Genomic DNA, 12,743 nt, shown 5'->3' with positions numbered 1-12,743 from the left:
AGATTGTACTTAAGCAATGTGAGACAATTATAATTGTTGGAAATAAATTCACACTACAAGCCCATCAAATTTTAGGCCCAATAGCCAAAGATAGGCCTATGAAGATATTGATTAAATAACAAGGATTATTTAATTAATTAATAGTCTTATATTCCAATTAGGATAATACTGGAATAAAGACGTCATACTTATCTCTACAAGATGACTACTCAAAATTATCTCTACATGATATCTGTTGAAGGTTTATCTCTACATGATAGCTGTTGAGTTCTATGTCAACTCTGGACTCTCAAACCAATTCAAATAAGAAGATCCAGTCTAAGTCTATTTCAGCTCCTCAAGCCTATAAATGTATTGAATTATTGTGCGCCGAAGCATAATATTTCTCTAAGGAATTTTCTGACTTTGGCATCGGAGTGTCCCCAGTTTTGTAGTGATTTGGAGTGCACGACGACGTATTGAAGATCCCGAAGAAAGCGCGTCCACCGTGTTAAAAACTGTTCTAACAATAATCACATATTATCATATTAAAACTGTTCTAACAATAATCACATATTATCATATTTTGGAACCAATATCCACAGCGGCTTACTGTATAGATACTAACCCAAAAATAGCCATTTTCACTATGCTCCTATATAGTACCAAGGTATTGATCGCAATCCCTTTACTACATTTGATTGATTACTTGCTCAACATGAGTTTATATATACGTAGTTAAAATTATACTTGAGTAATGTATAATACTTAGGATCGTAACATATATTCGGGGCAGAAAGAAAAAGAGTACTAGCTAGCCATTGGCTCTTGAAAGAAATCTGATCAGAAAATAAAAATCTATAAAGAATCACCGGCCAAACTATTTGGGTCCATCCATGCATATCATGAGGGGGGGAAAGCTAGATGGCATATCCCGTGATTCCTGTGCTATATAATGGGGCTTGGGTTGTAAGTTTTGTAGCAAGAAGGGAAGAGAAAGGTAATTGATTTGTAGATTTGTTGTGGTATTGATCATTCGAGCATGGCATATTATCAGCCGGCGGAGCTCCAGAAGATTGGGAAGGAAGGTTTTGGCATCATAGACAAATGCTTTGGGCGACCCAAGAGGCATGGTAACAAAATAATTTATCAGGAGAGCGAGGTTCCTCAAATGAAAGAAAGTATTAACAAAAGCAACATGCAGCCAAGCAGCAACATTGCGGCCCAAACTTTCCGTGTCATCTACAGATCAGAAGTCAAGTACTACTATCATGGATGAAGAGGGTCGTTTTTTCTACGAAACGTGACACCCCATTTCTGTGTGGTGGGTTAGTGAAGATGTATGGTTCGTATCTATTAATTACTAGTCTGTTTGATGTATTTTGTGTGTGTGTTTTTTACTCTTTTAAGGACTTGTGGTATATAGAATATAAGTAACGTGTATCCGATGGGAGTCCTATACTTGAGCTTCGGAATAGAAGAGTATTGGAAGTACTTTGTATTTTCTACCTCTCCTTACCTAGTTATATAGAAGTTCATATCCTCTATTATCTTAGTTACATCATCTCTCTCTCTCTCTCTTATCATGCTATGCTATGCAACAATTGGGACCAGATTGAAAATAAGATATTGAGAATGATTAATTACTTGGTTGAAGCCCGATTAAGAGCTTTTGGTGGTTATTGTTAAATTACTACTTATCCTAAAAGTTTAACTAATAGGAGATGAAAAATTTAATCATATGCCTCATGTGCCAGGGAAGATGGACTCTTCCTTGCGCATGCTCTTGTGCTAGCAAAAGTGTCTTCCTAGCGCACTCTTCCTAGCGCATGAGCATGTGCCATTAAAGTTTCAATTTTCTGGCGCGTGTTAAACTTAATGGCGGAAAGATAAATCTATTAGTAAAAATTTCTGGATACTAAATTGCAAGCACAAAGAATAAACTAAGGAAATAAACTCCATGATCATATTTTTTGGCTTTTATTAAGTGATTCCTGGCATTTTAAAAACGCCACAAATACACCTATATATGAATTGTTGAAAGAAGTTGTGAATGATCTTAATTACATCATCACTCCATGAAAATTGTTGAAAGATTGTGTAAAATTTTACTAGAATTTTATTGGTGTGGACTGTTTAGGTTAAACTTGATAGAAAGATAAATGCTATACTCTAATTCTATTTAACATTCATCCAACAAGATTGATGCGCCATTCTCAACTGACCTTTGGATTAATGATAGATATTAATCCAATTTTATTGATCTTAATTTGGTGATATTTGCCCAAGACCGTATTAGGCTCACAAAGGCAAGCCTTGGCTTGTTGGACTGTTCTAATCTATTGGTGTGGATCCTGTAGAAATTTATTTTAAGAACTCACCAATTATGAGAGGGATGCATAAATCCTGCCTCTAGACTGATCACCTTTAATTTGGCCGTAGAGGGGCCAAGTTTGATTGATATTATAGCTTCTGTTGGTTAGAAATCATCTAGTGCAGGTGGAATTTCCTGGTTTTTTCTTCCATTGTAATTTTATTGAATGGGCCGAAAACTGTTAGATGCCAGTGCCACGAAGCTGTATTGCATTGGCCAATTAGAAGAATCTGGTTAAAGTGATATAAGATCCATTGGAACTGTGTCCACCAATTCCCTCAACCCCAGAATGTGGACATGCAAAAATATTCACTCCTAAATGTCCTTGATATAATATTAATTATACAAAATCCATTAGTCTGTTCATCAATAAAACTTGAAAAGAAGCTAGGTAAAAAGATGTAAATAGCATTCAAAGTGAAGCAAATAAATTATGCATCATCTTCTATTTTCTTCTCTCTCAAAACTTTTTTTTTTTTTTTCAGTGGGAGAGGGTCATCAATTTACATTTATGTCCAAAAAGTGCACATTAACAAGGACATTTGTAATCTACAATCACAAGGCTCATACAAAGAGACGAAGTGTGCATGTAGGGTTGATCATCTGTAGGGTTCAACAGGTGAAGATTCTTCAAGAACAGCTGCAGCCTCAAAGCATTCAGCAGCCTCTAGTTCTGTTGCTCCAACATCAGCTTTGTAGAGCAGCCCAAGATTGTACCAAGCAGAAGGGTTTGTTTTGTCGAGTCGAAGTGCATCAGTGAGAAGGCTTCTCACAATTGGCAATGATTGGCCGCCGAGATCTCGGAGCACACAGGCAGTGGATATCAAGCTTGGGACATGGTTGGGTTCAACATCTAATGCTTTTCTGAATGCTTTCAGGGCTTCTTGGTGGAGACCCTTAGCTTCATAGAGTAAACCTAACAAGTCACCAAGTTTTCAGTTCCTTAGATCTGGGTAGAAAAAATTTCATGACCTTGCAACATAGACAAAATTTTTAAAATACTGGGAGGTGTGTGTAAAATGACTCAAGGAAGAGAGACTCAAACAAATTTTGACGCTAGGTATTCATGAGATATAGATTAAAATACATTCACTTCAGTTTTTGGTTCCATTATGAATCGAAGGAACGAAGGAACGGCCACATGTTTTATAGAGGTTTAGAAAGGCCCACAGTGCACTTTAGAGGCTGACAGAAAAGTTACGTTTACACTTTGACCAGAACAGGCAGCTCTTTAGGATGTGAGGCTTCTCTGAGTCCATCCTAAAATCTTAGCTCTTGTTTTGTTGTTTCCTCCTCCTCCCGCTTTGTTTTTAAAGTGGTTTTTATTCTGGGGTATGCCCCTGAGCTATTGTATTCGTTCTTTCTTCTTTTTCAATAGATTATCACTTATCCAGAAAAAATACCTTCCAGAAGTTACACAGGGAAGTATCCCAGAGAAATGCTTCCAGAAGTTACATAGTGAAGTATCCCAGTTTGACTCTGGACAATCTTCCATTATAGTTGACATATCTGGAAGAGAGGGGGAGGACTAATCTAGTGGATATAAAAAGTGTTTCCTCAAGTAGGTGTCAAGACATGATTAATTTTAAACAAGCAAGATAAACAAAGCCATAAACTTTTTAAGAAGTAAGGTTCTAATTCTGCAAGGACATAAAAGCAATGCATGAAGCAGAGTATACCTGTAGCATGCCATCTAGAAGCAGAATAAGGATTGATTGCCTGGGATTTTGAAAGACAAACCTCAGCATCCCGCCACTGTGATAAGCTTGTATATACATTAGCTAAATCATGCCATGTTTCCATTTCCAAGCTTCTGTCATGGTTTCTCCTATTCTGTAAGAGGAAAATGTAACTAAAGTAGGCCATTTGTTGCCTCAAAAGAGTCTTCTGGAAATACTAATTGGGCGCATGGCTCAAAGTTAACCCAGTCAACTATTCTTTTTAGAAAGAAAGCTTTTAAGCTTCACCATAACATACTCCTAATGTATTCTGAATAGCAAAACAAAATTCATAACCAAAAAAGAAGGGACGAATAGTAAATTATGATGATAACAAAAATAATAACATCTATAACAATAATATGCTTTAAAATTTGTCCAAAATTCCTAATTTATTATGATTATGATGATAACAATAATATAACATCTACAACAATAATATGCTTTAAAATTGATAGGTTATAAATGCTTTAAAATTTATGTTCAAACCACCTTTGCCGTCGAACCAGGATAATAATAATCAGTTACGAAAGGAAATCGAGCAATCTTGCTTCAATTGTGCAAAAGAAGTTTCAGATAGACACATTTTCAAAACATATTTGTCCATTTTGACTCATAATTACAATGCCATAAGAACAAATCTAAAATGCTTGCCCATTAAGCACCATACCTTTAGAAGTTTCTTCCGAGCACCAAAACTTTTAGTACGAACTTGAAGAACTGCAAGAAGATGAGTATATGTCTCTACAGCATTCTTTAACCGACCTTGTGCAATCTGGAGTTTAGCTTTAGTTCGCAAGAGTTCTCCTTGGTCCCACTTCCCAGTCTGATCCAAAGCAGCATTAATTACAGTCTCTGCATCAATAAAACGTTTTTGAGCAGACAATATTCGTGCCAAAAGGATATACCCTTTAACACTAGACCCAGCCTCAAGTTTCAACAGCTGCTTTGCATAATGAAGTGCAATATCCAACTTTCGTTGCTCAGCATATTCTAGGCAAAGATGAAAAACAATTTGTGGATCTCTTTCTCTCATTGTTCTCTCAGCAGTTTCTAGTGCCTCAAGTGCATCAGACTGCTTCAAAATCCTCTCAGAATCAGAAGCAACCAATCTGGATTTAGCTGACTGTAAAACACCCAGTAAGAAGTTTGCAACACCTGCCACTTGGCTGCATTTTCCATGCAATTCAGAAAGCGCTTTGCAAGCATAATCAATCCCTTCGTCAATGCAAACCAAATTCTCTACACAAAGTTTTGAAGCCAGTAATAGTTCCAATATGGAGGAGTCATGGTTCTCCCTATTATGCAAAAAATTCCTCAGAAGATTCAAAGCAACCTGATCCTCACCTTCTGCATAGTAACAGAGAGCAAGAGTGCAATATCTTTCTTTTCTATCCAAGATTCTAGGAACCAATTCTTCAACCTGATGGGCTAGGGCCCTTAATCCTCCCGAAATAGAGAGGGCAAAAGAAAGGTGATCAATGATTGATGGGTCCCATCCAACCCTTTTAAGAACATATTTTTTAAGTAGAATCAGTAACAGAAGAACAGCCTCTTCTATATTGTTTCTTGGCACAAAGGAGCCTTCCATCTGTGAACGAAGATTAGGAGGGTTTGCATCACAACCGCTATACAGAAGAAAAATGGCAAAATCCTTTTCTATTCTTGCAGTAGTTTCTGTGTCAAGATTCCAGTGATAAAGGAGGGCCCGTCGGTATGATAAGATAGCTTCTTGGGGAGCCCCAGCAAGCTTCCATAGCTCCGGAAGCAATTCAACAGCCTTCATTAGAGTCTCTTGTAATTTACAATCTGATCCAAAGTTTTCAGACAAGCCTTCTGGTAATGCAGATTCAACAGTGTCCAAAATAACTTTGCAAGATTGAGCAGCTTCTGCAAAAATGTGTCAGGAAGGAAGATTAGTCATGCAGCAATGTTATAAGTACACTATCCAGAAACCTTAAATGTTTCATAATTTATAGTGTTTCAAACAAGCTCATGACGACAAAAGCATACAAGAGACCTTGAAAGATAACTGAAACAATACAAACAGATATAAGACAAACAAGATTGGGAAGTGCAATTGAGTTGGAGGGAATACCTCCAAACCTCCCAAGACCCTGCAATGATTTTGCTTTGAGGAAAATAGCTTCAAGGAGTAAACTAACAGCATGCATAGACATGGGCGGGGCGGCATCACTTTGTGAATGGCGTCTATTGTGTTCACATCGTCTAGAAATTGACACTTTCATCTTTGGGGTCACAGCAACAATGTCTATTCCTTCAAATACATGAAGAGCAGCTTCTGTGTTTCCTTTTTGATACTCAAGCCTTCCTAATAAAGCTCTTGCTTCCTAAAAAATTAAACTTTCTCTTAGCTTTATAACATTTGTGAAGAAGATTTTGAGAAAGCTTCAAGGAAACCCCAGATTGCACCATAATTGTTCAGTTGCGGGGAGCCTTAAAATGAGTCTCAAAGAAAAACATATAAACATTGGTAGATCCTTGATAAATACAATGTACCTCAATCAATTAACATGAGAAATTTAGTCAAATACTTTCACATCCCTGTTGTGTATGAATGGCTGTTAGAAGAATTTGTTGAAAACTAACTTGTTACATGATCAGTATCAGTTAAAGAAATTACTTACAGCAACACCAGTCCACTCGTAAGTCCTGGTTCTAGGGAACTAAAATACCCTAAATAACTAGTTCCTCAGTATGGTAACCCGTGTGAAAATGTTCAAATCATTTTGATAATAATCAGTTTGATCTGTTTTACCAAGAATAAATTGTGTGGAAGTAAATCTCATGGAAAATATTCAATTGTTTGTTGCATACTCTTTAGGGTACATCACAATTGTAACACATTCCACCACCTAGCTTTGGCTACATCCACGAGCAATTTGGCAAAAGGACATTTATCAATTCAGATAAATTACAAGGAAAAATAGCACGTCTTGAATTAGTGGAATCCCAAACCACTCTCTCGTGCAACTCAACCAACAGCCAAAAGTACTGATGCAAGAATTTTGGCAGTTGGTTGAGTAGCAAAGGAGCAGGGTTCTAAGCGTTCAACGTGTTGTAGTGATGGAAAAAGCGTGACATTCATGGAGCAGAATAAACCCATTTTTCAATCATTTAATAAAGTTTCCATCAGAGTTACAGACTTTGGTGTTCATAGCCTTTTTAAAATAGGCATGTAGTACAGTCTGAAGCATTGTTGGAGAGCTATATTGAAATTACCAAATAAAATAAACAAATTAATTAGGTTTAGTAGCAGAAGATACTGCCCTTAATATACTTATAACCAATGACCATCCAGAAAGAAAGGAGTCTATTAGTAAGTAGAGTAAACCAACAAAGGCATTCCCATTGCCAAAGCCACTCCCCCCTGGAAATGACTAGAGCTAAATAACCGCAAAACAAAGACCTAGGGCCTGTTTGGTTATGCCTAGCCAATCCCTATTTTTTATTAGCATTTAACAAAATTCCATCGTCCTAAATGGGAGAATCACAAAAAGTTGGAGCCATCACTATAATGGGTGGGATACATCACTTTTATCAATTCATGAAATACCCTCATCTCAACTTTTGCTATTTTCAAATTGTCCTGTTCTTATTGTTGGTTTTGTTCATTGAAAACTATATGAAATGCATACGGACCCATCAAATTTTGTGGGGCGACCAAACCGGCGCTTACTTTACCACAAGTTTTTAAACCACTCAAGCACAGCTCCACCATCAAGCAATCAAATATTTTAAGACATTCACATTTGTCTTCTATGTAGAAGCATCTATTCAAATACAGGTCCTTGCTGCACTTATGTACTAGTAGATTATGTATGACAACATGATAAAGAAGTTCAGATTTGTTCAAGTAGTCAACATTTGCTAGTAAAATAAGTAAACATCAATTTATGTATAACAGATAAACAAAAAGTTGCAATAAAATGCAAGAGATCAGCACAAATCAGATGCAACTAACCTCATAGTTCAGATAACCACTCTCACGAAGAGACGACTCTGCTTCTTCAATGTTGCTATTGTCCACCTTTGTTTCTTTCTCACCAGCTCGGGATGAATAGCCACTTGCTGAATAGTCACGAGTTGCCAGTGAGTCCGATGAATGAACCATTTCATCTACCCTCAATTGCTCCCCAGAGCAAATACACTTCATCATCTTCCTCCACTTCTCTCGAAAGCTGAATACTCGCTTAATCAGCCAATTCTTAGTTCTCATACCGGATCAATCCAATTGAACTTCTTCTAAATTAGCATCAACCACAGAAACTTCAAAATCAGAACCCCTCTAAGAACATAGATAACACAACACCCCAGCTCATATAAGTGCTCTTAATTTCTTAGATCATGGGAAAAATGTGGAGTGCTCAACCAGTGAAATTCTTTGACTATTAGATTCCATACGTTTAAGAAGTAAAAAACCGAAATTAAAAATGCTATCCCAAACTTCCAATTTTCGAAAAGTTTTTGCTTTTTAAATTTTGTTATGCTATAGGCACATTTTACTTCAATATCCATCCCAATCCACCTACAAGCAGCCCAAAGCAACCCCAATAGCCCATCAAAGATGAAGAGAACAAGATAGTTCAACAACCCAGATGAATTAAACACAAGCCAGACCACTAGACAGCTAAGTAGTATGATTTTGGAAGCTAAAGTGAAAGAAAAAGAAACCCATTACAGCATTGAGGGAGAAAGCGCAAATGAGATCAAAACACCTTCTCAAGAAAGTACCTTTTGGTTGAAAAAAAGCATTGACCGAGCCCACAAGCCATCAACTCCACCGTGCATTTCTCTAATTCCTCCAAAAAAAAACAAAAAAGGTCCCTTGATATTCTCTTGCTAAACAAGAATCCAAAGCTGCAATAACCTTTTTCCTCTCTTTTTCATGCCTTCCGTGTTTTCCCCGGAAGTCACTGCTATTTTGCTTCTGCGCCACTGTTGTTGAAGGTTCAAACAAACAATATGGGGAAGTCAGAGTTCGTGCATTAAATTATGATCTACTTTCTTGTCCTGCCTTCCTTCCAAGGTGTGAACAGTCAAGGTGGGAACAGAAGCAAGATTTTGTTTATTTGTTTAATCCTTCTTAAAGACTAAATCGAATGGGTATGTGACACTTTCCTTATTCTAATATTTGCTGGCATTTTTAATATTAAAATATTGTGATATTACTGGAAAGAATGTCCCTGGCCCAGTTTGAAATCTACCCCCTCCCTTTTGGTCAACTGCTGGCCACTCCATTTAAGGTAATCCCTAAACTCTCTCTCTCTCTCTCTCTCTCTCTCTCTCAAAATATATTTATTTTTAAGGATAAAAGATTTCCTTCGTGGGTTCTTCCAAGTTCCAACCAAATTTATAAAATATAATGTGAGAAATAAATTATTTTAATAGTATATAAAAAAATTTGTTCATGTTATTAAAAACATATGTAATTTTTTAGATATTAAAAAAATACATAATACTTTTACAAATTAAGTTTGAGAAAGTTCTTTCAATCCCACTTCGAGAAAATTTTTGTCCTATTTTTAAAGCCATGTTTTTTTATTTTGAAGTTTTATAGGTCCTAAACCCACGAATCTTCATTCATCAAGGAATCAAATCTCTCTCTCTCAAAAAATAAAAAATAAAATAAAAGAATCAAATCCAAGACTTTTCGGCTTTTCCTGCTGGAAAGGGTGAGAGATGCTAATGTAATACAAAACTGTTGGACCCTTTATTTTTAAATAGTTTTATTATTATTATTATTTGTCAATGTTGTCATGAACCAACTTGGGTCAATGGGTCCATTCTGATTAAACACAAAATTTAGCACTTATCAAGCTCTTACATTAGGCTCCCCAGAATCTAACATTAGGCTTCGGTAGAATCTAACCTTTGGACCCTTCTTCTAGATTATCTTAGATTTTTTTACATTATAATTTTCGTTTTGGATATGTTGTTAAGAAATCCACCCATTTTTCGGTATTTTGAGTATGATATCATTTTTCCCATATTTGCTTCAAAAAAAAAAAAAAAAAAAATTATTGCTTAAAAAAGGTCACATTTTGTCTAAGACCACTCCAAAAATTGGAAAATCTATTCTTTCTCTAAAAAGTGACATAATTCCTATTGGAAGTAGGCCAGTTTCATGATTTTTCTTCTCCCATCTAGCTACTTTTAACTTTATCAAAGAAAGTAAGATCTACCTTTCATTCACTTGATAGTTTTGTTGTGGTGTTTCTACTGAATTGTTCAAAAACTCTTGCTAAGAAATTTTGAATTTTGAACGTCTATTAATTTTAAATTTTATATTTCTTGTACAAAGATCGTGATTCGATCAATAGACTATTTTTCTTATACCATGAAAGTTAATTCTTTAAATTCTTGTTCTTCAATAAATTTTTTCATTTTCTTTCATTCTTTTCCTTTTCTAGGGCATTGAGGAGCATAATGGTCTTCTTCGTTACTAATATAACACTTCCAAGTTTTTCTCCTATTTGTGTAGTTCTTATTCCTTCTTTTTCTAATATACTATACTTTTTCTTTGGGGAAAAAGATCCTTTTAAATTTTTCCATGGTTTCCATTTAAATCTTTTCTTCTCATGTGATTTTCTCTGTGCAAATTCACAATATATTTTGTTGTATACCTTTTGTTGCTTACCTTTTTCCGATCTTTCCCATTGTTTTAACCATTGCAATGTGTCTCCTTGAACAATTACAATGAGTTTAATTTCTATTAGCCGATCGATTAACAATGGGTTGTTATTCTGGAAACATAAATCTATCATCTTTGAGCGTTTTAAATACAAATCAGGGTTATGATTGAATATGCTTGGTTTAAACATGCACGTATGCTAGATAATGTGATTTTAGGATTTCTGTAAAGGTTAAGAGTTAGATTATTGCATGAGATTATGATTTATAATTAAATCTAAGTTTTAATTGTTGTCGTAGAGGCCCGAGCATTCAGTTTTCGAGCACCAAATGATCGACATTGGCAATAAGGGTTTAATTAGAATGTTATTCGCATGATAAGGTTTTACGCGTAGGATTAGACAATATTGTAGAGTATAATGTGTCTGCTATATTAGTGTGTGATTGCAGTATATATTGAGGAGTTGAAATATCTGAGAATGTGAATAATCGACCAAGATAAGTAAATGCTTACGAAACAGATAAACTCTTTACTTATGCATATGTGATATTTTTCAGTCATATATAAATGATGAAATGTTTCTAAAATATCTAATTGATTTATGTTATGAGCTTAACGTTTCCATCGAATGATATAATTTTATTTTGGATAGTTGGGCAATATACTGTGGATCTTCATGCACGGGTGGCGGGTACTGATACAATATATACACTTTACTCTATGGTCAAATTCAGTTCGAAGTTGCCTTTGTACCAATGGTTTATACTATGACATGTACAACCATGTTTGATTGACGGTCACTACGGACGGATGCCATTAGTGATGCAAATCACATGGAATAGAACACAGTCAAGCAGGTTTTGATGGACAGTATGTAGCACTATTGAGGTACTAATGTTGTACTACGTATCTCTCGAGATAATGCCAACCTTGTTGACAAATGAGTTAAAATCTCGGATAGACCATATGAAAAAAAGTTATGATTACACTATATGATTATGTTTTAAATATCGTGTTAACCTGGTTTATGCATGTATTAAAACATGAATTTTCTGTTAAATTACGCTTATTCTCTTTAAAATTAAATCCATTTTCGTATTAATTAATTAGCGTAATAGGAGAGACATAACCTATAACTTCTCAGTATACTGGATCCTTTGCTCGAGATGGACTGATGATGGAGAAAACTTATGTTCATCCTCGATCTACCGACTCTTTTAGGCTTAATTGAGGCCCCATTTCTAGCTTCCTATAATTAAGCCGGCTAGCAAGCTAGCCCCATGGCATCAGTGAGACATGTTGGGTGTGTACTGCCAGCACATCCACTCGGATATTCTAGCTCCTTTAGAGTTGAGACAACTAATAACTGGGATACACCAATTGCACATGCCAATTCAAACAATGTTGGCCTATATTGTACCTTTAGCAGGGATAGAGTCAGCTTTAAATTTGAAAGGGACTCAGAGTCAAAAAAAATTTTGTAGAGAGATCAATTAACAAAAAATACCTTAAATTATTATGGTTTTTAACCTTAAAATTGTTTATTTTTTTGCCTTGATTTTTTTTTTTCTTGTCATTTGGGGAAAAACTAAAATCACTGCCGGTCCCCTCCTAAATCCGTCTCTGACTTTGAGGGCACATTAATTTGAAACCATCCCATGTATGTCACCCCCTGGCCTCCTCCAAGTGATAGGCTGCCATGCATGCATGCACCATTAGAGATCTAGCTAGTAGTGAATTCGTCTAGCTGCTTCAACAAACGCTTAAAATTAAAAAGCTGGCCATGGTTGGCCAACTGCTGCATGCTCCACATGATTCAAGCATAGATCCGACATCGTCACTTATAATACTAAATAATACAAATCTTTATTAAAACTTAATTATACTTGGGCTAGAAGCCTAGAACTACAGTTGAAAGACCCATTTATGATCCTTGTCCTAGTCCTACGAGGAGTTTGATTTTAGTAGCTTCTGAGTCGTCTAAATAATAGTACTGGCTAGCTAGCGCGCTGTCAAC

General features: G+C 35.8%; 1 protein-coding gene across 3 annotated transcripts; it reads right to left on the bottom strand.

The window, feature by feature from the left end:
* Positions 1-2,665: 2,665 nt before the first annotated feature.
* LOC132178903 (protein NPGR2) lies at positions 2,666-9,149 on the bottom strand. Of its 3 annotated transcripts, none has more exons than XM_059591479.2 (6): positions 8,827-9,149; positions 8,057-8,337; positions 6,170-6,422; positions 4,742-5,961; positions 4,033-4,186; positions 2,666-3,269 (listed from the first exon to the last, which is right to left on the bottom strand). In XM_059591479.2, the coding sequence occupies exons 2-6, from the start codon at positions 8,309-8,311 to the stop codon at positions 2,953-2,955; spliced, it is 2,199 nt and encodes a 732-aa protein (XP_059447462.1). In that variant the 5' UTR covers positions 8,312-8,337; positions 8,827-9,149; the 3' UTR covers positions 2,666-2,952. The 3 variants fall into 3 exon arrangements, with proteins under 3 accessions (XP_059447462.1, XP_059447463.1, XP_059447464.1); XM_059591480.2 differs by having other exon boundaries at positions 8,057-8,334; XM_059591481.2 differs by having other exon boundaries at positions 8,057-8,331.
* Between the last annotated feature and the right edge of the window lie 3,594 nt (positions 9,150-12,743).

This window comes from Corylus avellana, chromosome 4, assembly GCF_965113065.1.
Source record: "Corylus avellana chromosome 4, dhCorAvel1.hap1.2, whole genome shotgun sequence".
NCBI classification, from domain to species: Eukaryota; Viridiplantae; Streptophyta; class Magnoliopsida; order Fagales; family Betulaceae; genus Corylus; species Corylus avellana.
This window is presented reverse-complemented; position numbering and strand designations above follow the sequence as displayed.

Coding starts and splice junctions, on each gene's coding strand:
- LOC132178903 (XM_059591479.2), bottom strand. CDS start 8,311: ATGAGAACTAAGAATTGGCTGATTAAGCGAGTATTCAGCTTTCGAGAG. Junction 5,962..6,169: donor GGGTCTTGGGAGGTTTGGAG/GTATTCCCTCCA, acceptor ACATTTTTGCAG/AAGCTGCTCAATCTTGCAAA. Junction 4,187..4,741: donor CTCGGAAGAAACTTCTAAAG/GTATGGTGCTTA, acceptor TTCCTCTTACAG/AATAGGAGAAACCATGACAG.